General features: G+C 47.1%; 4 protein-coding genes across 4 annotated transcripts, besides 11 other annotated features; 1 reads left to right on the top strand and 3 right to left on the bottom strand.

The window, feature by feature from the left end:
- Nucleotides 1-117: 117 nt before the first annotated feature.
- FPSE_05892 (uncharacterized protein) lies at nt 118-1,758 on the bottom strand (the record flags this gene model as incomplete). The annotated part of the gene is made up of 9 exons (XM_009259010.1): nt 118-193; nt 243-426; nt 483-561; nt 618-974; nt 1,051-1,150; nt 1,228-1,271; nt 1,392-1,521; nt 1,584-1,631; nt 1,703-1,758. The coding sequence occupies 9 exons, from the start codon at nt 1,756-1,758 to the stop codon at nt 118-120; spliced, it is 1,074 nt and encodes a 357-aa protein (XP_009257285.1).
- A 3,023-nt stretch (nt 1,759-4,781) lies between these two features.
- Nucleotides 4,782-4,825: a repeat region.
- A 35-nt stretch (nt 4,826-4,860) lies between these two features.
- Nucleotides 4,861-5,072: a repeat region.
- Nucleotides 5,073-5,116: 44 nt separating this feature from the next.
- Nucleotides 5,117-5,224: a microsatellite.
- Nucleotides 5,225-5,382: 158 nt separating this feature from the next.
- Nucleotides 5,383-5,557: a repeat region.
- A 12-nt stretch (nt 5,558-5,569) lies between these two features.
- Nucleotides 5,570-5,678: a repeat region.
- Nucleotides 5,679-5,707: 29 nt separating this feature from the next.
- Nucleotides 5,708-5,767: a repeat region.
- Nucleotides 5,768-6,382: 615 nt separating this feature from the next.
- Nucleotides 6,383-6,411: a microsatellite.
- Nucleotides 6,412-7,580: 1,169 nt separating this feature from the next.
- FPSE_05893 (uncharacterized protein) lies at nt 7,581-10,654 on the bottom strand (the record flags this gene model as incomplete). The annotated part of the gene is made up of 7 exons (XM_009259011.1): nt 7,581-7,988; nt 8,036-8,108; nt 8,161-9,077; nt 9,128-9,637; nt 9,689-9,954; nt 10,010-10,330; nt 10,492-10,654. 7 exons carry the CDS (start codon nt 10,652-10,654, stop codon nt 7,581-7,583), a joined length of 2,658 nt encoding a protein of 885 aa, XP_009257286.1.
- Nucleotides 10,655-11,457: 803 nt separating this feature from the next.
- Nucleotides 11,458-11,482: a microsatellite.
- Nucleotides 11,483-14,081: 2,599 nt separating this feature from the next.
- FPSE_05894 (uncharacterized protein) lies at nt 14,082-15,435 on the bottom strand (the record flags this gene model as incomplete). Its single annotated transcript, XM_009259012.1, has 6 exons — nt 14,082-14,181; nt 14,238-14,476; nt 14,532-14,661; nt 14,716-14,844; nt 14,901-15,246; nt 15,312-15,435. 6 exons carry the CDS (start codon nt 15,433-15,435, stop codon nt 14,082-14,084), a joined length of 1,068 nt encoding a protein of 355 aa, XP_009257287.1.
- A 525-nt stretch (nt 15,436-15,960) lies between these two features.
- Nucleotides 15,961-15,990: a microsatellite.
- A 1,026-nt stretch (nt 15,991-17,016) lies between these two features.
- Nucleotides 17,017-17,043: a microsatellite.
- Nucleotides 17,044-17,066: a microsatellite.
- Nucleotides 17,067-21,133: 4,067 nt separating this feature from the next.
- Nucleotides 21,134-23,513, top strand: FPSE_05895 (uncharacterized protein; the record flags this gene model as incomplete). Its single annotated transcript, XM_009259013.1, has 4 exons — nt 21,134-21,417; nt 21,503-21,929; nt 21,984-22,196; nt 22,248-23,513. The coding sequence occupies 4 exons, from the start codon at nt 21,134-21,136 to the stop codon at nt 23,511-23,513; spliced, it is 2,190 nt and encodes a 729-aa protein (XP_009257288.1).
- Between the last annotated feature and the right edge of the window lie 168 nt (nt 23,514-23,681).

Genomic DNA, 23,681 nt, shown 5'->3' with positions numbered 1-23,681 from the left:
TCATGGGCGTATGCGTTGAATTTCGTGGTATCATCGGCACTGTGACTTGGTCTGCTTCTCCCTCAAGTATTTATGCACTGGTAGCATCTCCTCCCCTTTATTGACCACTTCTCCCTTCTATTGTCCATTAAACTGCTCTTCCATGTTGGTGACACCAGCTTCAACATTATGGTAGTCGAGAATTTCCGAGTACCTAGGTTATGTCAGTATTTGTAGAGTGATGAGACTTGCTCTCGACTTACATCATGATCTTCCATGTATCAACAGGCAGATCGGCGTCGTTGAAACTCCAGTCGAATTTTTCCTCGGCCACAGGCTCGTCTGTAGGGTCATGGTAGGGGGAAAGGTAGTCGTGAGCGAGAGCCTCAGTGGCAGTTATTCGCTTCTTGGGGTCAAAGACAAGCATGCGTTCGAGAAGGTCAATAGCTAATACTGCTGTCAGCTCGTTGTTCCCGGGTTCATCTCAATGACTGCAATCGTACCTGAGTCGTCTGCGTTCTTGAACTTGTTACGGAGGGGCTGTCTCTCGCGCTTGGGTAGCGACTTGACAAACCGAAGAGTCTATCGATGGTTAGTTGGAGACCTAGGTAAAGATTCGTGTGCATCATATAACTCACATTCTCACTGGCGATGGTGTTGATAACATCGTCAGGGGGAGTGCCGAGGAGCTCGGTGATGATGGAGAATTGGTTGACGTGATCCTTTCCAGGGAAAAGAGGCTTGCCCTCAAGCATCTCAGCGAAAATGCAGCCAGCACTCCAGATATCAACTTCAACGTCGTATTTTTGCCAGGTGAGCATAATCTCAGGAGCTCGGTAGTATCGTGTAGAAACATAGCCAGTCATCTGGGGGTCCTGGATTCGGGCAAGACCAAAGTCGCAGATCTTCAAATCGCAGTTTTCGTTGACGAGAATGTTGCTAGGCTTGAGGTCACGGTGGACAACACCGGCCGAATGCACGTACTTGAGTCCACGCTGTAGACGAACCAAACGTTAGCAAATATGGCCATCGATCAACAGGTCCGCTTAGTTAGGCGTGGTGAGAGCATACCATGATCTGGTAGAGGAAATACTGGATGAACTGCTTTTCGAGAGGGCGCGAAGTCAATAATCGGTGGAGATCGGTACCGAGGAGTTCTGTGACGAAATAGCTGTTATGCTGTCAGCGCAAGGACGCGGGGAAACGTGGCGGGGGAGGGGTAGAGCCCGCCGCATCTGGGTAACGCACATATCTTCCAAGGGTGAGATGAAGATGTCACTGAGAGAAATAACCTAAAAGGAAGTCTCGTTAGCATTAAGAAGTAGGCAATTGCTTGAATGCGAGGCAAGGCATAAGAGGACGCGTCGGCAATGAGCTACGCGGGGTTGAGCTATGGCGGGGATGGCGCTCACGTTTTCGTGCTTAAGATGCTTGAGCAGCTTGAGCTCACGGTATGTGCGCTTGGCGAGCACAGGTGTGCTGAAAGGCTTCATGATCTTCTTGACGGCGACATTTTGGTTGGTGAGCTGATCTCGAGCAGAGCTGTTGCGAGGGACGGGTCAGTTATCGAGCGCAGAGATTCTGCCAAGGTTGGGTGGACATACCATACGAGGCCAAAAGCTCCCATGCCAACGGGCTGGAGATCGGAGTATCTGCGCGCAAGACGAGTCAGTATTGCGATGAATGGAGGGCTGGTGGATCATTAAAAATATGTCATATTTACCTCGAGGTAATCTCGAACGTGGTTCCGAAGATCTGGGCGCGTACAAACTCGGCCATGGTGAATATGTGGTTGTTAAGCGAGAAGTTTGAGGTTGAAAGTGAAAGTGAAAGGTGAAGAGTTTCCTAGCTGCAAAACGAGGAACAGGACACAAAGATGAGGTATAGATGATGGATGGCGGGCGGGGCGCAGACGTAATGGTCCAAGATCGTCAAGTCAGGGCTGCTTGATGGTCCTGGCGAGCTGTGCGAGATAAAGTAAAGTGCAGAAAAGCCAATCTAGTTGTTGGATTGGATGGGTTGCTGGGGATGGAAATGGGATGGACCGATAATGGGTCAGGTGAATGGGAAATCGACGATCGAGAAAAAGACGATGACCGTGACCGGGGTAGCAGTAAAAAAAAGCGATACAGGTTTCGATGTCGATGAGTATAGCGTATTGAGCGCGGGGCGGGAAGAGGCGCGGGAGTATCCCACTTGGCGGTGGTTTGATAGGTGTGGTTGATTGGCGACCGGATCACCGAAAGACTTTATATCACACAGCGATGGAGGTTTGTCGTTGTTTGTTGTTTTGTTGACTTTTTTTTTGTGACCGTCTTTTCCTTTTGGTGGTATCAAGGCGTTGTTGACAGGTAGGAATAGGCGGGGTAGGTAAGGTAGGCGAGAGCAACGTGTCTATCAATCAGTGCAATATTAGCGACTGTTACATACGGAAACAACAAAGTCAGTCAGTTAATGGGCAATTCTGTAAGTCGTTGAATCGCCACCCCGTACAGCCGGTGCTCGGTGGCAAATAGGCACCGGAACACTGCTACTGCATCGGAAGCAGTTCATGAATTGTCGTGTAAAGTCAAGCCCATGAGTGGTGAGGGGCAGCTCCAGGCGGGGCCTTTGAGAACAAGACTGCAGTGAACCTAGGCGAACGAGACAACAGAAGACTGGGTCTTGTCCAACAATAGCGGTGGCAGAAGCCAATTCGTTATCGCTTGTCCATTGTACAGCAACCAAGACAGGGCACCATAAGCCTGAACCCAAGGGAGTCCAGAGACTGCGGGCTCTTCGCTCTCACGTCCCGTCCACCCACAGCAGTGGGGTCCAAAACTATCAAGCTCCATAGATTGAGGCACCTTGACGCCATCATACCCCGGTGAACCGGTAGGTAGTCTGCGGCCAATACTGTTGTGTTCTGGTTGGTCGCCAGTGGCTGGGCGAAACAGGCTCTTTTGCTTGACTCCGGCCAAGGGTAGGTTCCAGACGCTGAGCAAGACTGGGGTATTGTCTGCGCAACAGGGGGTTTTTACCTCTGTTCGTCTTTTGCTTGTAAAAGCGGCCTCGATTGCGAGACTGGTTTCGGGTCAAGTCAGGATTGCTTCCTGCTGGGTCGGTCTAGTGTCGATCGTAATGCTAACGCGTCAAAGGATAGCCGAGCCAAGTGCAGAGCGTACGGAGGTAGGCAGGGTAGGTAGTGAGTAGGTTCGGGTTTTGCAAGAAGATATAAGTCTGAGGGGGACAAGGGAGAAGCGAAATTTCAGCAGGAGAACGGGTTTAGCATGAGGGATGGGAGGGCACATGTACATATATACGTGACATCCATGGTCGAGGACATACAATGACATGGAATATGGATTAAACAGCCCGATGCTAGGGCCCGTCAGTCCCATCAAAGCGCAAAGTATTGGTATTGGTTTGTACGAACGGAGGACCGCCGGTTTTTCTTAGTGGGGTGTGCATGAGGATGAGGAGGGGAAAGAGCTCCGGGGCGCATGGAGGCTTGCTGCTTCCATGTTTGGGTGAATGCTCTCTACAGGTACGGAGTACCTTGGTACTCTACATTATTTGGTACCTTCCTTCTAAAGGACCCGTCCCTGGTCACCGTCTATTTGGCTATGCTTCCCGTCCATTGGAAGGACCCTGGCAAGTCGCAACACGTAATGATCGAGATCTCTTGGGAGTGGTGGATATCAAGGCTATGCGCTACACACTACCTATCGGCTTGCGAACAAATGATGGAGCTTTCTTATTCAGTATGCGGAAAGTCGGATTTTGATTGCCTGATGCACGGTTGAGCCCTGACAGACATCAATCAACCTAGGCAGTCCATGCAAATCAGGGTCCTCGAGATGGAAAATAGATGCGAAACAGGTTGAAGCAGCAGCTTCATCATACAGGTCGCTTCACTAATGATGAGACGACGGGTGCATTATTAGCAATATCTGATACTTGTTAGGGGTTTGGCTCCTCTCGAGAGATTATTGTCTTCCCGATATGCCACGCACGACGTCCTGTATTGGGTTCACAACATAGAACCTGGCTGTCATGATGAACGATATCCATAGCAGAGATCTTGGTAGGTACCTACTAAGGTATCCATTAATAGGTAGGCATGCACTGTAACTTTCATGCCAAGCCCACCTTATATCTAGTATCTCCCTCTCATCATGGCATCACTTCAGTCAGCCATCTCATCAAATAATATCATATATCCTCCGCAGCACAATCCTAACCAGTATCCAGCTCATTGCAACAACTTGTTTTGACCTTTTTTTTTTATTACTGTCCTTGTCTCGTTGTCTGCAGAAACCTGCCTTCAACTTCACATGGCATGTCTCGAGAAATGACGTCAATTAAGCCTCCACTGTCTTACCCCTGTCAACTATCTTGACAGCGCATGCCCAATGCACGCTACGCTTGGTTTACTCTCTCCCCTTCCCTTTCGTCTCCTTAGATTCTTTTTCCAACGGCGCCAGGACCCATTCCCGACCTCCGATCTCTTGCGTGGGTCTGTATCTCTGCACCAAACTCTAGCAGCAAAGGTACTTACAGCCTCGATCCCTCATGCTCAATGACCTAACCCGCCCATCGCGAATTCAATGGGACGATCGAATATTGTCCCGAATAATCTCTAGAGTGGAGCCGCTTCTCTAACAAGCCAACCTGAACTGACTGCCTTGCCTTAGTAGGTACAGGTCTCTGAGGTTTTCCATCACGCGCTCACTACGACCCTGCAATTGATTTATCCAGGGTTATGGGCTTTTCATAAATGAATTACTTATTCGATCCGTTAAGAGATATAAGTTTAACAGTTAAAAAAAAAAATACTATAATAGTATATAAAAAATAGTAAATAGGTTAATAAGCTATAGGGCTTAATAAAGTAAAACCTTAATATTAATATTTAAGCTTAAATAGTATCTTAAAATATTTTTCCTTTTTTAATAAAAAATAATATAAATAAGAAATTTATTAAAAAAGTAATTAAAATATTATTAATATATAAATAATCCTCTTTAATTACTTATAATATAAAAAATTAATTAAAAATAGCTATATTAAAATATTATATTATATAGATTTTAATACTATAAATAATTATAGCTATAAGGCTAATACTTATTAAAATAGCTATTACTATTATAATATAAATAAATTTATTAAAAAGTTAATTAATAATTTAATTAAAATTAAAATATTATATTAATTAATATATAATTAATAAAAACTATATTATATTAAATTAAATATTAATACTAATAACGCACTATAGATATACTATTAGTAAATAAAGGAAGGATAATTTATTATTAGCTAGGCTAAGCCCAGTGCCTTAAGGGCACTGAGTCTGACTAAGCCGGGTTAGGATATCTCCACATCTGACCCACTGTGTCTTCTGCAGCAGATTATGCATTAAATATAAATTATAATAATAAGATTAATATTATATTAGCTTAATTTAATTATAAGATTTTAAATAGTTTATATTTTAATTAATTAAATAAAATTAATTAAATTAAAAGTAAAAAAAGGTAATTAAATATATTATATTTAAAGCTTAATTAAAAGATTAAATAAATAAATAAAAAAGATATATTCCTTAAAGTAATATAAAAAAAAAAATATTTATTAAGTAATAAGTCTTATAATACTTATAAAAATAGCTAAATAGTTTAAGCTATATTAAGTTTAATAAATATTAATTAATAGGCCTTTTAATTATAGCTAATTATAAGGCTATTATTATAGTTAGTAATTAATAAATTAATAGGATAGTTATTATTAATTTAAATTATAAGTCTATAGGAAGCTTAAAGCTAAAGCGAAAGCTTTCTTATACCTAGTGTTAAGTTAGTTATATAATAAGTTATATACCGATGCCGAGTAATATTAAATAATGCCATATAATAATCAGTAATTCAACGGTAGATTCAACTGTAGATAGGCTTTTCATTTTTCGTTTATCGACGTCATCTAAGAAAAAGAGAAGAAAAAAGAAAAGAAACAGAAGCATTGTCAGCCCTGACCAGCTTCTTGCCCAAACGCATGCATACAGAGTTCCACAGAGACGAGGGTCCTGAGCAATACCTACATAGTAAGTAGGGAACTTGTATGATGCGTATGCTTCTCTACCAACAATTCATGAATGCATGGGTCAACATGTCTTGGATGGATAAACTCCCTTTTCTCGGTCATGAGTTGTTTGCTTCATTGTTGCGGTGAGGACATACGAGTGTTGTCGAGGGTGACCATGACTTGCATGCAACGACTGAATCGTGACAAACTCGCCCACTTATAACAATTCCCATATCCTAGAGATCACCGTCCTACCAGCGTTTTGCAGAGAAAATGCCTATTGGTTTATCACCGCTCTACCCTAGCCTCGCAACACGAGCCTGCCCTGTCGATCTCGTCCATCCATCCATCCATCCATCTTCCATCTCATCTGAGATTCATCTTGCCCTCCCGCTTCACTAACTAACCAGCAGAACCATCCTTACCCTATTGTCTCTTGCATGCACCGGATCGACCGCTGCCCCTCCGGTCGAGACCATTTGATCGGCATCCACCGCATCCTTAAGCTCTCTCTCCATGTCCATCAATGCACGCGGATCTTCTGAGAGGCGAACAACCAAGGGAACTCCCGCCCCAACTGTTCCAACTGTTCGGTAGCGAATCATTGCAGTCCACAACTCGTCGACTTCGTTCTTACCGTCCACACAGTCAAAGCCTTCTATGTATACTACAGGGTGCTGATTTCATTCGTCTCCTAGTGCTTTCTCTTCTGAACCTATCCTTTACCGTGACCGTAGTTCAGGTGACAATATTTCAACCATATTCAATGTGTATACAATGTGTCTGCACCGCATCCAGTTCCAGACTGCGATGCGCCTAGTAATATCCCTTTTCGATCATGGTTGGACTGACCCTGTATTCTCTTGACTAGCATCCACATTGATATACACCACGACAAAGATACCCAATCCTGCGCCATCAAGCTGTCTGGGCTTCCCTCGGAGCATCAACTTCCCTCCGACTGTAGGGTTATTGGGATGCAGTGTCTTTCAGCCTCAACAGCCTGTTCAGATTCCGTTCGATCTACACTAGTAGCAACATGCACTCCCTGTCAGATATCACCGCCAAGTACGTTTAGATTACGCCTTGCACAACAGTGCAACCCAGATAGCTGTGTGAATAGCATGCCTTAGGGGGTTAGCAGAAGCTTCGACCTCTAAACATGATTATAAGAATAAACAACCCAAGGGCTCGTTCTGGCATGATAAACTAGCTTACTGCTTTCGTCTCGTACTTCCAGCAGCCAACTTTTATGGTACCTTGACACACGGCTATCACAACGGGGAAGCTAACTATTGCGACAGGGCCAGGTGCCAGAATGTATGTATCATGACCATTTAATTACTGAAAGCGGGAGCATATGCTTTGCCCACTCTTGTCATGAGTCTCTCTGTTTGACACCTCTCTTCCATCCAATCACCTGTCGCCAATCTGCTCATCTTTACTCTTCTTGTACCCATCATATCTACCCCACGCTAGTCTGTGGTTCTATTCCCGCACCCATGTCTATCTTTCGTACCCAGATCTTTCATGGTCTAGTCATGGATAACAAGAGGCTCGGTATTCCAGATGCTCTCGGCGTACTCGTCAATGCAGCGATCACTGCTGAAGAAACCCATGCGGGAAACAGACGTGATTGTCTTCTTGATCCACTCCTCTTGGTTCTGGTACGCCTCGTCCACAAGCTTATGAGTCTCGTTGTAGCTGTGGAAATCGTCGGATACCAGGTAGTAGTCGCCATGGTCACGGACGGCTGCAACCAAAGCACTGAAGTCATGGACTGAGCCGAACGTGCCCTTCTCAATCTCGGCAAACACCTTTTGCAGATCAGGATCGATCTCGTGTGAGCCGTACTGGTGATTGTGGCGGAGGTCTTCGACATCCTCAGCAAGATTGCCAAACAGGAAGATGTTGTTCTCGCCAATCTCGCGGGTGATTTCAATCTAGGTCTGGTTAGCAATGAGCTTGAAAAGAACTAGTATTTGCCTACGTTTGCACCATCACAAGTGCCGATGATGAGTCCACCGTTCAAGACAAATTTCATGTTGCTGGTACCAGACGCCCTGTTAAGCATATTAGTCGCCTTGTTCCTTCATCATGGTGAAATTGACTCACTCGGTACCGGCCGTGGAAATATGTTCGCTGAGGTCTGATGCAGGAGTGATGATCTCGGCCTTGCTGACGTTGTAATCAGGCAGGAAGATCACCTTGAGAAGGTCACCAATGTCCTCATCGTTGTTCACCACGGAGCCGACAGCGTTGACGAGATGAATAATCTGCTTCGCCATCCAATATCCCGGTGCAGCTTTGCCTCCGAAGATAGAGACACGAGGGACAACCTTCTTGCGCTCTTCGGGGGCTAAAGACTTAAGGTAAAGGTATCTGTGGATAACGCCAAAGATGTTGAGCTGCTGACGCTTGTACTCGTGGATTCGCTTGACTTGGACATCGAATAACGCGGAAGGGTTCACAGTGACACCCACGAGAGACTTGATGAGCTTAGCAAGTCGGACCTTGTTGGCGTACTTGATCTCCGACCATTCTTTTCGGAACTCTTTATCCTCGGCATACTTCTCGAGTTGGTTGAGATTTGTAAGATCCTTGAGGAAACCGTTGCCTCCAACCTTGGAAGCGATAAGCTCCGAAAGCCGAGGGTTGGCCTGGTGTAGCCAGCGACGAGGAGTGATACCGTTGGTGACATTGATGAACTTGTCCGGACCATAAATTTCGACAAAATCTTTGAAGATGGTGGTCTTGATGAGATCTGAATGCAACTCCGCGACACCGTTGACCTTGTGCGATCCAACAATTGCCAAGAAAGCCATGCGCACCATCTTCGTCTGAGACTCCTCAATGATAGACACTCTGCCCAAGATATCGCGGTCGTTGGGGAAAGCCTTCTCGACTTTCTGGAGGAAGAACAGATTAATGTCGTAGATAATCTGCAGGTGACGGGGCAGGAGGTGCTGGATCAGACCGACAGGCCACTTCTCCAGAGCTTCAGGCAGAACAGTGTGGTTGGTGTAGCTGAACTAGAGAATTGTCAGAGAATTAAGGCTCAATCATAGTACAAAATACTTACAGTCTTGACAACGATATCCCAGGCCAAATCCCATTCGAGGTGCTCAATGTCGATGAGGATTCGCTGCAACTCAACAATAGCCAGCGTGGGGTGGGTGTCATTGAGCTGAATGGCCACTTGATCAGGAAATTCCCTCCAAGGACGGCTGGACTTCTTGAAGCGGCGGACGATATCGTATAGGGAGGCCGCCACCCAGAAGTATTGCTGCTTCAGACGAAGCTCCTTTCCGCGGTCCAAGTTATCATTGGGGTACAGAACGGCGCTGATTGTCTCAGCTCGCTGTTGATCGGCAACTGAGCTTTCGTAATCACCATTGTTGAATTTCTGGAAGTCAAATTCTCCGCCAGAAGCTTTGCTGGACCAGAGTCTCAGGTTGTTTGTGGTGGGTGTGTCATAACCTGGGATAGGGACATCGTAGGCTACAGCCTGGACAATTTCACCACCTTCCCAAATGGCAACGGACTTACCGTTGGAATCTGTGGTCTTCCTAACATGACCAAAGAATTGAATCTGCTCCTGATCAGCTCCGGTTCGACGTTAATGGTGTATTCTGTAGCTTACATCAACAACGACATCGTGCCGAGGAAACTCCCAGGGATTGAAGTCAAGCCAGTAGTCAGGCACCTCAACTTGATATCCGTCCACTATTTCCTGCTTGAAAATACCATATCGATATCGTAGACCATAACCCCAGGCGGGGTAGTTGAGAGAGGCCAAACTATCGAGGAAACAGGCAGCAAGTCGGCCTAGACCACCGTTACCCAGGGCGGCATCGTTCTCTTGAGTAATGATATCCTCAATTCGAAATCCGAGCTCAGAAAGACCAGCTAGATACCAGTGTCAGTAGGGTCAGGGGGTTTTTCTCAGTCCGGCTTTACTTACCCTTTGCAATATCCTTCTGGCCTACGTTCAACATAGCATTGTCAAGAGCTCGACCCATCAAGAACTCCAAACTGAAGTAGTAAACACGCTTGGAATCGCGGTAGGTTTGTCTTTGCTGGGTCCTGTTCCAGTCAAGAATCAGTCGATCACGGAAGGCCAGACTGGTGGCGGCATAAGCTGCATTCTCATCACAGTTGAGGACAGAGCGGGCAAGAGTGGTCTCTACATGGCGAACGACTTCCTGCTCGAAACCATCTTTGCCAGTGAAACCCCTGGACTGATTGCGCTTCCAGGCTTCACGCTGAGGCTCGGGAATTGATGCTAGAAAGCAGTGTAAGTGGATGTTGGTAAATAAGTTGCTCCCAGTTTTATAGATGAATGGATTTTAGGTGGAAAGGAATAGGAAGAATTGACAAAAGGTCGCGACCCAAGAAACGATTCATCGGTACTCAGTCGATTGCTGACTAAAGAAAAAAACGTACCTTCAAAGTTCTTGATCTCACTTGGACCAAAACCGGTGGCAGTTCGAGTATGCTTTGGACGAGAGATGCCGGTGGGGCCAACAGCACCCTGAATGTCGACGATCGGGGCCGACGTGGAGGGGCGCCTCTCACGGGTAGGTAAACGTTGCTGTTCAGTTGCCATTGCGTCTGTCCGCAAACTTGTTAGTCAAATAATAGGAGCAAAAGACAATCTGGGAGCGAGAAAAGAGAAAAGGGCCCCGCGAGGTAATTAAATACTCAACCACCACACGCAGACCCCATGTCCTCTTACGAAGCGAAAATCAGATCAGATCAGATCACCTACATCAAGGTTGACTGCTGCCACTGAAAGAGTGCTATACGTCAGATAAGACGACTGGCTAACCGACACGAGATGTGTACAGCTTTAGGTGGGGAAGCGGGGTCGTTGGTGCAAGGTAAAGCTGTAGTAGCTTGTTGAGTGCTCTGCTTCTATCGCGGAGGCTTGGGTCTCAATGCAGAAACTTGGGCGTATTTTTGGCGGATTTTCTTGAATAGATAATATCCTTTAATTTGATAATCGGCGAGCAGAGCTTCACAGTTGTCCGTCAAGCTGTTCGAATGCAGGGAGCTTGGGCGGATGGAGTCGACTGGAGAACTCGTTTAGCTGATGGGGATCCGGAGAAGACGGGAGCTTGGAGGGGCAGGGGAGCTCGGTGGAGCTAACAAAAGAGATATGGGGAGAAGAGAGGCAAGGGTAAAACGAAAGAAGATCAAGACACGAGGAGTGGTGAGTGAGTACCAATTGCAAACTGATACTTGGGAACAAAGATAGGTAAGAGGTTAAGAGAGGACGATGAGGTCGAGAGTGGAAGGGGAGGAGACAAAGAAGTAGACAGTCCAGATCATGAGAGACGGGAGCTGAGGGGAGCTTTATTGAGCTTATAGGTAGTTCGGCAAGCGCGATGGTGGGAGGGAGCTTCCCGTCTCCTCCTCCTCCTCCTCCTCCTCCACGGGTTTGGTCCCACCCCATCTATTCATCATGACAACCAACTCCCCCTCCTCATGGCAAGAAACGTTGTTGTTGCTTAAATTAGCGTACAATGAGACAAACCTACATGGATTGATGCAGTGACCGGTAACAGTAGCTGCTTCTTCTAACTCATGTTGGGTCGCATCATGTCACCTTCACCACGGTTACCGGCCAATGTTGTCTCGTTCTTGAAGCTGCTCCCCTCTCAACCCAGCCGCATACCATCACGGGCTGGTCGGATTCCATGGCGTGACATGGCATGGTTCCCCTCCCCCGCAGCAACGACTCTGTAACATGACGACATTGTCGACGCACACCTCCTTTTGTAGAACGATGCATTTGTTACCAAGACCCAAACCAATTGCTATCAGAATCCTTATAAGATTGCGGACGGCACACAGAGTCAAGGCAGCGAGTAACGCAACTTGAATGAGTACATGTTAGGTAACTAACATACCCTGGACCTCTCATGTTCAAGCTTGGCTATGAGACTCAATCATTCCAGGGATCCATCGGCCCGTGTTTACACAATATGCATCAATGGGTTTCCCCTCCCACTCATGTCAACCGACACGATCTAGACCGCTTCAACTCCATTGACGAAGCAACTTGAGCGCTTACAGTAGAACAGACCCGCACGCATATGCAGACAACAGTGAAGCTCGCTCTTACACAACGGAGGGCGGGGCTGCAACAACGCCTGGCTCCCACCAGTTCAGTTTGTTGGTCAGATAGTGTACACGGCTCGCATCGCTTTACTATATCCCTCAATTACTCTCCGTGTCAAGACACTTATATAAAAGAATAAGACAGAAGGGCTTATATCTGGAAACAGCATCCACGCTCGATCGTCAATCCCCCAAGAAACCAGACTGCCGGGACAACAGGGTAGGTAAATGAGGTCAAATTGATAAGCCTGTAGGCAACCCCCTGACATGGCCCGAGTTTCCTTAGAGTATGGGGTGCGCATCGGCCCCGCGTTAGTATCACCGAGACGGGTCCCGTCAAACACACGCTTTGATGTGGACTTAATAAAGCAGGAAACTGGGAGTTGCTTCATGGTCACGCATGCTCAAACTTGACGCATGCTGTCGCTGTGATACGTGCCGAGCACTTGTAGAGCTTCAATCTTAAACCACAGCCCCCCATACATGCCTGTATACCTGCTTATAGAGTAGCCCGGATACCAGTAAGCACACATCTCAACAGCCCAGTTGTTCTCCATCTCTACCAAAGTTCTGGGAAAACATCAACTTCTCAAATTCTAGCATCTGAATCATAATGAACCTGGCGATCTCGCCTCCTTTTCAGGCAGTCATGATGGATGTAGTTCATGAGAGTTGGCCTTTGTTCACTAGCTCGACGATCGCCTCATAGTTGGAGGTCAAAGCTCCAAGCCACATTCAACCCCTCTCATTCAACTCCAAATCGAGCCTGGTACGTACACAATACCAGCTCTCAACAGTTCCATACATTTGATTCTTGGATAAGACATGTCAAAAAATCCTTGCTTAATCACAAGCTCAAAGAATATCTATATAGTGATGTATCATCATATTGCCGATCCTCTCAGAAACAATACATCTGACAGACTGTAAAGTCTGGCCTCGAGCCAACAAGCCATATACTGATAGTTTAAAGGCTCATATAACTGTCCTTTAACCATCACATCATTCGCTCCCAAGACGAAACATCGCTCTGTCATTGATTTGATAAGTCCTTCGGTCTCTTCTGCCATTACGTATCCTATACAGCAGGCTATCAAAATCGAACCTGTACCCAGAGTATCGTCAATTCGCCTCGCTCGAGTCGAGAAGAACAAAAAAAACTACATATGTAGGAGTTGAAGCCATCCATTAGCATGCCAGCCTAGACCTCTTCCTATGACGTTCCCAGCCAGCTCCAGAAACACCACTCTCCCTAGAAACAAAAACCATGCGCCTGCTTCTTTCCATCTCTAAGCTCGGTTGAAGCCATCGGAATGTAACTAGCGTCATGCCTGCGCCTGTCCCACGTCGCACGATTTCTTCCCAACCCAAAGTAACCATGACATTTCGCCAAGAAGCGTCGCAAACGAAATGCCGTCCGCTTCGTAATTCCCGTCTGTTTCGTCTCGTGCAAGGCCCTAGCCTTAATCCAACGAACCCCACCCAAAAAAATAAAATAACACATGGGCTCCTGCAAGGTCTAGTCGCTCCAAAGCCCGTAAAGCAGAACATATGTCAGGCCAAGATATGGAGGCCGTAAATCAACACCGTGTCGAATGTGCTCTTGTCGAAAGGGTTTCGTCGATGTTTTTCGACTAGTGTACGTGTCTCGAGTAGTCGCAATTCGTCGGAGAGAGGGATTAGAGAAAACTCCACTCGTAACTGATGGAGCCATCGTAGAGAAATGGTTGGAGTATAATCGTCGCGTCGAATAAGAGAAGAAAGCAAGGATCGTATAAATCGGGGCCGTCCTTCGGCCTGTTACCCAAACTCCAAAAAATGCTCTCGACGCCAGTCAACAGTTTCCCATAACCTAACATCGTGGTTGTAAAAAAAGAAAAAAGAAAAGAGAAGAAAGCAGCGTTCGACTATCACAGAATGCCAGAGTCCTTAAGCGCGTTATTCAAGATAGTCTCCTTGACTGCTGCGAAAACCAGTCGGATGTTTGATGTGTCTGTTGCTTGCGTCAAACTGTTCTGCGTTAGAATCCCGTAGAGCTCATCATGTCTGCACGAGAAAGAACTCACTGAGGATACAAGTTTAAGTGTGCTCGGTTGACCTGGTTGAACCGCCAGAGTAGGTATTTGGCTGCCTTGTTGACATCGTTTCCGCCTGAGTAATCTGGGAAGTAATTGCCCAGTGGTGACCGGCTCAGCTTTTGCTTGAAGATATCGACCTTGTTGAGGAACAAAATGATACTGGTGCGCATGAACCACCTTGAGTTGACTACTGAGTCGAAAAGCAGTAAACTCTCCATCATTCGGTTCTGATCTTGATGTTAGAGAACTCTTACGTGCCGCTGCTGCGAAGTCACAACTTACCTGACTGCTCTCCTCGAGCAGGACTTGATCGTATTCACTCAGGGCAACGCAGAATATAATGGATGTTACGTTCTCGAAACAGTGTATCCACTTCTTCCTCTCGCTTCGCTGACCACCGACGTCGAACATACTATAATAACGTCAGTAAGAGTATGTGCACGATGCGAAATATGGGTGATCTTACTGGATACTTAATTGGCCCATCTGAAATCTTGTTTCATAAATACCTGTTGTCTTCGTTCGTGCCCGGAGCACATCCATTTCGTTGGGCAGATAGTCGGTTGCTACTATTCGCATTGCTTCTTGGAAGAAACTAAATCGTGATTAGTCAGGCGTGAATCGTGTCAAGCGGCAATATGTTACACATACTATTCTGCCGAGTCCATAAGATAAAACTCGGTCTGATGCTCCATCAACAGATCCTTCGCTGGATCATTCCACAAAGCTTGTACGGCCGCACCGACTTTTGCATCGATGTGTGCCTGGGGACCAGACTCTGCTTGATATTCCAGAAGAAATTCCGCATGCGCCTTGTTTTCTTCATTTTGAGGTTCGATGTCAAACTGCTGCATGGCCATAATAACTGCCTTGGCGCACTCGACAAGATTCTTGAAAACAGTTGGCCGATAGTTGAACAGCTCGTCTTCCGAATAACCCTTGAGGTGAATGATTTTCATCTGTTTGACAATTGTCGACTTGCCACTCTCTCCGGAACCTGACATTTTTGTTAATCATCAAAGCTTGACGTGAGCGATTCAGCTGCCGCCAAAGCACCCTTACCTAATAGCAAGATTTTGCATTCTTTCCGTAATCGTTTTGAGTCTTCCTCAAGGATCTTATCGATAGCCTGACTCTTTTTCTTCTGGTCCACCTCCTCATTGCTCGAGCTCATGCATGCGCCCATCTTGAGAATTAGAAAAAAGCGGCCTGGACGAGGCCCTTCGGTTTTGGTGGAAAATGTTTCTTCACTGCAGGTTTCAATTCGTGGTATTCGGCTACAATGCGTCCTTTAAGGGTGCATGACGGTCGCAACGGTTTGCGAAAGTAGGCGGTGTCGAATACTGTGGGGTGTCGGCCGAGCGTACGAATTGAAGGGTTTCTGTGATTCGGCTCTTGGTCTGTCGTCGCGATTTTATATTTGACGGTTGAGCGTGATGATGAATGGCGGTGGCAGAGAGTTGGCGATAGAGATGATAACCAGGTACCGCGTTCAGTAAGGGTGGACAGGAGACTGGGGAGATCGGATCGTGTCGGGTGAGCTATCGTAAACAAGACTCGAAGCTTCGGAAAGGCACCCTCAAGATGGTTTGCTGGATAGACGACCGAGGCCGAAGGGTGGGAAATAGATGGAGAGAAGTCGGACGAGATACGTTTGATCAACGTCAAGGCTAGAAGGGGAATGTTTGGCGGTGGGCAGGCGAAAGAAAGAGATGGATGGCTGGACGGCTGGATGGATGGACCTTGTCGCTCCAGATTGTCGGCCGTAACCAGCTAAGGACGGTGCTGGGGAGCTTCGTGGAGGCAGGGCGAGCGGGCGTGACTAAAGGTACAAAGGCACCAGGGAGCCTCGACGATGACGAGACAAAGTCGGCGGATGGCAGCGCCAATTGGCGAGAGAACTGACAGTGGAGAAGTTACCGGGGGGGCAGGGGTGTGTGAGCCAGCACGAACCAGTCAGCAAGCGGGCGAAGGCGAGAATTTGAAGGGAGCCTAGAGCCTAGGAGCTTTGGGGGGGTCGAGTTGAAATGCGTTGATGAATCTGGCCTGGTTGAAGGGGCGTCTGCAGCCCAAGTAACTAGCAGATGGACTAATTGGAGCGAGGTGTGCGAATCAACGTGCTCACAACCGGATATCGTTGGTTACAAAGAGACCTCGACCGTTCGTGGCAGAGTTGAATTACGGAGCCTTTGGGGGGCCTGGTTTGTAGCGATCTCAAAAAGGTAGCGCAAGCGGAAGGAAGCAATGTCAAGTAGCGGAACCTTGTCTGTCTACTCGACTTTGAAGTGAGTGAACTGTAGTGCTTGCTTGATTAAAGACGCACAGCTGCAGAGATGATGGATGGATGGTTGGGATTGGATGGGATGGATGACGGAAAGAGACGGGTTATGTCCCATCCTAGGTACGTGGAACAAAGCAATGGGATGCTACCAAAGTGAGATGAAGATATCTAAGATTGGACAAGTGGAAGTGAGAGACTAAAACTGGTGCCTACCTACCTCCTTCCTTTCAAATCCGATTTAAGCAGGAGGTACAGCGTAGACATGGTTGGACTGTCTCACTGTACCAAACTTACGGTGGGCTCTCTCAGCTGTAATACAAGGGGTCGCATTTCAACGCTATTCTACGCCGAATTGAAATTCTCATTCCCGTTGCGGATATATCAGCAATGTTTACCATTGTTATATATATATATATTTACAGGAGTGGACAGACGCAACCTGCTTGTTATGTTCTGGTCATCTCAGTTTATCTAACTCTGTGTGCACTCTCTCTCTCTCTCTCTCTCTCTTTCACACACACACACACACACACACAGGCTTATAGGTCCTTGACAGCTCCTCGAAACGTGAGCAGCGCCACTTTTCAGCTTTGCGCTTTGAGATCGAAAGAAGCATTGCCAGTTACTAATAATATGTCCAGTGCAGAAGAATTGTGAACTATTCCCGTCGTCTTACAGTTCTGGACCAGAAAAGTGTGGACCGACCGGGAAGATGGGACTGTCCGTCCATCAAAACGGGAGGTAAACCACCTTGAATGTTTTGATGACCATCAGAAAGAAGCACTTACTGGGTTACAAATGGGCTACTGCCTTCAGCGTAGTCTCTCCCTTTTACGATGGGTGAGAACGCTCAGGGAAAAAAAGCTTACTTTTGGCCTTGGACTGGACGTTATTACCATCCGTCCCTTCTCTCCTGGCTCAATTTGCGCTTGACACGTCCCCCCACCACGATTAATCACCGATATGTTCCTCAAGCGTACGAACACTTATGTACGAGTTAGCGCTCCGTCAGCTGTTGGACAATTCATCATGTACTGATCGGCGTGCCAAAATCGCATTCGCCGGTCAGTGTCTCAAACCCATCCGCTGTGGCTTGACCAGAGTCACGCTTCTACATTGTCTATTGTCAATCGCAATGGAAAGTCGGTAGACCAAATCTTTGTTCAAGGCATCCAGAGTGTCAAATGCCTGCTGGGTGTCTTGATAAGTCCTCATTGAAGTTAAAATCCAATGGGCGGGGCTGGTGGAGAGAAACCCGATGGATGTTTTGCCGCCCGCACACGGCAGCCCTCTGGTAGCGGAGCGGAGTTGAACTTCTTCACTTGACTCCCCTGCATGTACCGCGCATCCCCATGTTTCCCAAGTTGCCTTAGTTGGTATCGACTCCCAATCTGTGGTGGGCTCGTCGCTGAGGGCGCTGCCCGTAGCGCCGTGAGATCTCTTACATATGGCAATGTTGGAACTATTTACCCGCATTCCTTCTTCGCAGAGTTAGTCAAATGGCGCTGAAAAAGCGTTGACTGAATGAGTGTGAAAGATGTTTCTTTTACTTGGGTATGAGTCCCACCAGAAAGTATTACATACTGACAATCAATCGTACGCCTTACAGACTTTCGGATTGCTGAACCGATTAAGAACAACAACCTACCTACGCACAGTACCTTAATGCCTGGCCTGTCGATGGAATTTTAACCAGGGGTTTTGCCGGGGTACCTGGAAACTAAATGGAGCTAGCAAGGTAAACCTTGTCTACACACATTTGCATATAATTATCCATCTATTTTGTTCCCCTCTACCATGCTGCATTGATGTTTGCGTGCAGAAACGTCGTGCAGGTCCCCCAATGTTTCCTATTTCCCTCACCGATGCACCGGCAGTCTTGATGGATTACCAGGTTTTCATCATTGACCGGTCTTATTGGGGATCTGCATTTGGGTAATGACCTGCAATGCTGTTCCTTCGTACCAGCTTACAGAAACGCCATTATTAATAATAGTTGGTATTCCCGATTCAGAGAAACAAGTGCTTTTTGACTTGAAACATCAACACCAGCCGCGCTCTCTACCTACCGACGTGGGCATCCTTGCTTTTTTCTGTAATTAACTTTTCTTCTTCTTTTTTTCAATCTTTCTAGGTTATCGATACGAAACTCTTGAGCAGATTTTGTAGTATTGATAACAAGCCAGCAAGCGTAGTGGAACCGTGGAGCGCGTACCAACATAAACTACATACACGGCATACAGTCCCCGACAAGGCTTTTTAAATGCTTCCCATCTGAGAGGACATGGTGATGATGTTGGGAACGCCACGTCCTTGGTCGGGCTTGGATAGTTTGTGCTTTATCGGTTGACAAGAATTCCTGTCCGGTCTTGAAACAGCCCGAGCAATATAAGTCAACCAAGTTACACTTAAACTACAGGGCTATAGTGTCGGATTTGGTTTCACAGCCAGAAAATGAAAATCATGATAGAGATAAATCATGCTATAAGTAAGTTTTGATATCCTTGTGCCGGTCAAGCTCAGATGGAACCGTTCTAATGATTCATTGACCTACTTGTGATCTTACTACCTACCTATGTAAGTCTTCTCATCCGGTGCATGACGTTTCATGGTGTGTCAAGACTTTTGACCCGAGGCCCTGTTGATTCAGTTTTATTCCCCACCGGTGTTCCATACAAGGCCATCTTCATGGATTGTGCCTTAAGAGATACTAGATAAAGCTTGGACTCGTCGCGTCTTTACATTCCTGTCACTTGTGGTGAGTTGCCGGTGGCGCCGTTAGCTTCAAACACGATGAGTTACGACTTCATTCTACTGAATTGACTACACGTCAGTTGCTAGAAATGAACATTAATGTTAGCTGGGGTCAAATTCCTCGGTCGGCTGGAGAATAAGCTCACCAGAACGGATATACTCAGACTCTATCTATGATGGAAGCTACCTATATCCGGATTTTTCGGCCTCTATCTTTGCTCGGGAGACAGCAGATGTGAAAATAAAATGGAGATGGGATATTGGGCTTAATTGATTTAGTGTGATAACAGGTCCATGCCACGAGGTGATGATGATTGTAGGGGGTGTTGGTCTGCCATGTTTCTCAGGTCTTCAAAGAGCCTCATAGCTCCCCCGCTTGTCTCCAATTGGATCAACGAGTTGTGAGATGCATGTTGGCTGCCTCGAACTTGGCCGGGTCTTTGTTTTGAGTTTTTGATTGTTGACCTCTTTGTTCTGCAAACGTGGGCTCCGAGCGTTACCAGTGGCATCTCTAGGACATGACTGACATTCACATATGGCGGATACCCTTGTGATTGTTTTACAGCTTACTTGCCGACGAGTAATAACGCGCGTGCGTGCAATCATGTCATAGCGATGTATGCTTACATTGTAACAGGCTAACCAAAGCTGAAGCTCAACATTTTATTGCGTCTGCTGAGGAGGTGATGATATGCAAGACACGTCGACTTACATTTAGACGTGGGCGAGTCCGACCAATGGCATCTCATTATGGGAATGTACAATACCTCGAGACCAAGGTATTGGGTGCCATGTAATGCCATAGTAGGTACTCTTCAAAGATGAGTGCCCCATTGAAGTGTATATGGAATGTTGTTATCCCATGGGATATCATAGCTCAGAGGCTATAAATACAACACATTTGCGGATTAGTAGTAGTTGTCTTTGAGAGGTATCTACTCTGTAGTTGCAGTCAGATTTATGGTTTGCTTAAATATGATGACGAGTTGACGAAGGCGGAGAGATGTCTGATTTACGCACTACATTGGTAGATTAATTTACTTAGCGATTATCTACTACTATGTAGCTACTAGGTGAGTTCATATCCACGTAGGTAACCATCAAACCATCAAATATCCACGTAGGTAAAGTCTAGCGAGGCGGTATTATCCGTACGGTACTTTATTAAAGCTTTGATCCTGTATTCTGGGGACGTGCTTCCATGTTAATTACCTGCAAGGTAGCAGTGATTTCATGGACCCCTCAGAGCACACCACCTACCTTAGTACTACCTACCTCTACTTCCTCCTCTCTGGTGATACTTACCTTGCTTAGTACTGCACTGTACTAAGGGATCGACTTGGCTTTGGTTTTTTTCTGTTCCAACCTCTTTTTGTTCTTGTCTCTCCCTCTCCCTCCCTAAAGTGATCCACCCCAATCAATTTCATCTAGGTAACGATACCTACTTGTCATCGACATCCCTATATCTCGACGGAATTCGCATAGAAGAGAAGCTCTGGCCACCTGCGACCGTTATGCGACGTTGAACTTTCATCGACACGTGCATCATCTGCCTTCACAACTTCGTACTACAACCTCCTTGACCGCCTTACACTGTCTCGACGGTTTCAAAAGAGCGCTACTCGGCCAGCAGACACCCAGCTTCTCTCGAGAACTGGGCGCCTCATCGTCCAACACACCATCGCCCTCGCCATCTGCACTCGAGTCAAGCCAAGCCTTCGATAACGATAGAACAAGAGACACAGACGATTTATCGCCAGGAAATCTTTGGGGCAAATATATTTATGGCTGACTTGTAGCACATTGCCCCCCGAAGAGAAACAAAAGAAGAAGAAGAACGATCAGTACAATGAGCTCCGACGAATCTCCTCCTGTCGAATCACCTATCGGTCTTGGCGCGCCGCCACCCGAGCCCAACGACGACCTCAAATCCATCCTGTCGCCTATCCTACCCTCTTCACCCGCACCTTTCAACAGAGCCGACTTCATACCACTCGTCACCGTTGTCGGATTCCATCATGCTAGAGGCCCTGAAGTCGAGAATTGGTTTGGAGCCCAAGAGGGGACCGATCCAGCGGCCGACTATGGCTGGTCTTTACTACCTTTTATGGCTTTGAGCGATGGTGCGCACGCGTGAGTCCGCCCTATTGACTGCAGTCGGCTCATCTACTTGGGACGGCGACGCTTTGTTTTTAACGGTGCTGAGAACATTGGGTAGATCGGAAGAGGACTTCTCTTACTTTACACTTCTTCGCCCAGAGACAGAAACGAAGCCCGCTACTTCACTCTTTGGAATATCATGTACTCGACAACTCGACTCAACTCAACTCATCAACCGCCCTGCCGACGTTACACGTTCTACCGTTCAAAAGGCTGTTGTGGTTATTGCCGATAGCCCTCAGTTCTTTGGCATGCTTCGTGAGCGCCTGAGTATCGTGACGCAGGCTTGGTTCGCTCAGCGCGAGTTTACCGATGTCGAGATCCTCCGCAGGTTTCAGGAGAGCCTGGCAGATGAGAAGATGAAGGGCGTGCTGAATGACCAAGTAGACCGAGACCAATATCTTGGTATGAGTCTTCGCGAGTTGATCCATGAGTACAAATGGCAAACATTAGTTCTCCTGAAGTGCTGTCTTCTTCAGCCCAAGGTAAGAGCTGCCTTTCTGTCCCTTGAAATGTTCGACGCTGACAGAATTGGTTAGATGCTTTTCTTCGGCTCGAGATGTGATAAGTTGTGCATGATGCAATTTTCTCTTTTGTCCCTGATACCTGGCCTCATTCGCAACCTGCAAGACAGTGCAGACCCTGAGCTCAACAGTTATGAGACGAGCCTGTCAAAGCCTACCAGTTTGCGGACTAGTGATCGCAACTCTTTGCTATGCTACATGGGCCTTCCTCTTCAGATATTTGGCAAGGTAAGTTTTGGCGCACCAACTCGTGTCTGACAGCAATTAACATGGGAACAGGGAAGCTTATTTGGGCCTTACACCCCCTTGCAACAACTCGATATTCTTGCCGACTTTGGCACAAAATCCTACATCGTCGGCAGCACAAACTCTCTTCTGCTCCAGCAGAAAGACCGCTATAGTGACATTCTCATTAACTTGGATGAGGAATCAGTTGTCATCAACTCACAACAGCTCAGAACCGCTCTCACCCTCACAGCTGCGGACCGAAGGTGGATAGATTATCTGACCCATGAGATTAACGAGACATGGGATGATGCCAATCCCAACAGGCCCAAGACGCTAAAGTACGTCGGCAGTGAGGAGTTTATTAGGCTACAGTTTGAGGAGTACATTCTTGCACTCATCTCCTCTGTCAAATATCACAACTATCTCACTTCCAACCCAAATAACCCCAAGGCAATTCTTCCTGAGGTCGAGGGTGACCCTGTTGCCGACTTCGGCTATGAGTGGGTAGAGGCTTGGAAGCGAACCGAGAACTATCGCATGTGGAACTCACACACTGATTCTCATCTGTTTGATATTGTCGACCCTCGGCATCCTTGCGCAGGCGGTCTCAACATCGAGGATGTTCAACGCCGTATTGCAGAACAAGTAAAAGAGCTACATCTGGACGAGCGCTTTGCCCAAGGCCGAGAAGTCCTTGGCAGGAATCTCGCCGCTGGTCGAGAAAAGGCTTCGTTTGTCCTCAACAAACTTTATGCTGATATGGAAGCTCTACGAGAAGCCCAAAGACGCCGTGCCGAGGAAGCGCGAGCAGCGTCTCCGCCAGATGCATCCGGCCAGTCTACTGGGTCCGATGCATCTAGAGCTGGGCAGACGGGGCAATCAGCCGGTGCACGAGCGGGAGCTTACATCGGTAGTTGGGCCGCTTGGGCTGGCGAGAAACGTCGAACAAGTGGCTGGGGAGGCGGCTGGGGTCGCAAAGCAAACACCAAGCCCGACAAGTCAGCCGATGACTCTACATCAAGCAGTCCAATCGACAGAGATTACCAGATGATTAGCGCTCCCATGTCTCGAGGGGGGAGCTCGGATGAGCCAGGCCCAAGAACACAAAGAGGAGCGAGCTTCAGCGAGAGCATACTCTCAGGGGTCAGCGAGCCAAATAGCCGACCAACTTCAGGAACCAACAAGCCTTTGCCTGGCCCGCCAGTACCCAAAAAGGAGGACGACGGATTTCAGACAGAGGGAGTCGTTGGTTCAAAGGACAAATTGGCTGGCGCAAGCACTCATCCTGATGGAAACGGTGTAGCGGCGAAGGATTGACGAACCAATATAGGCTGACTATACGGGATGACCCCACCATGAGATATAGGATATGATAACACAAACCGAAGTGTGTGACATTTCTTTTAGCGAAAACCATACACGTATATATGAATATATGTGGCATTTAGTACAGCTCGCCAGAATATATAATTTATACTCCATCAA

Source organism: Fusarium pseudograminearum, chromosome 4 (genome assembly GCF_000303195.2).
Source record: "Fusarium pseudograminearum CS3096 chromosome 4, whole genome shotgun sequence".
In the NCBI taxonomy this organism is placed as follows: Eukaryota; Fungi; Ascomycota; class Sordariomycetes; order Hypocreales; family Nectriaceae; genus Fusarium; species Fusarium pseudograminearum.
Note: the sequence above shows the minus strand (reverse complement) of the source record. Positions and strands in the feature narration are given on the sequence as shown.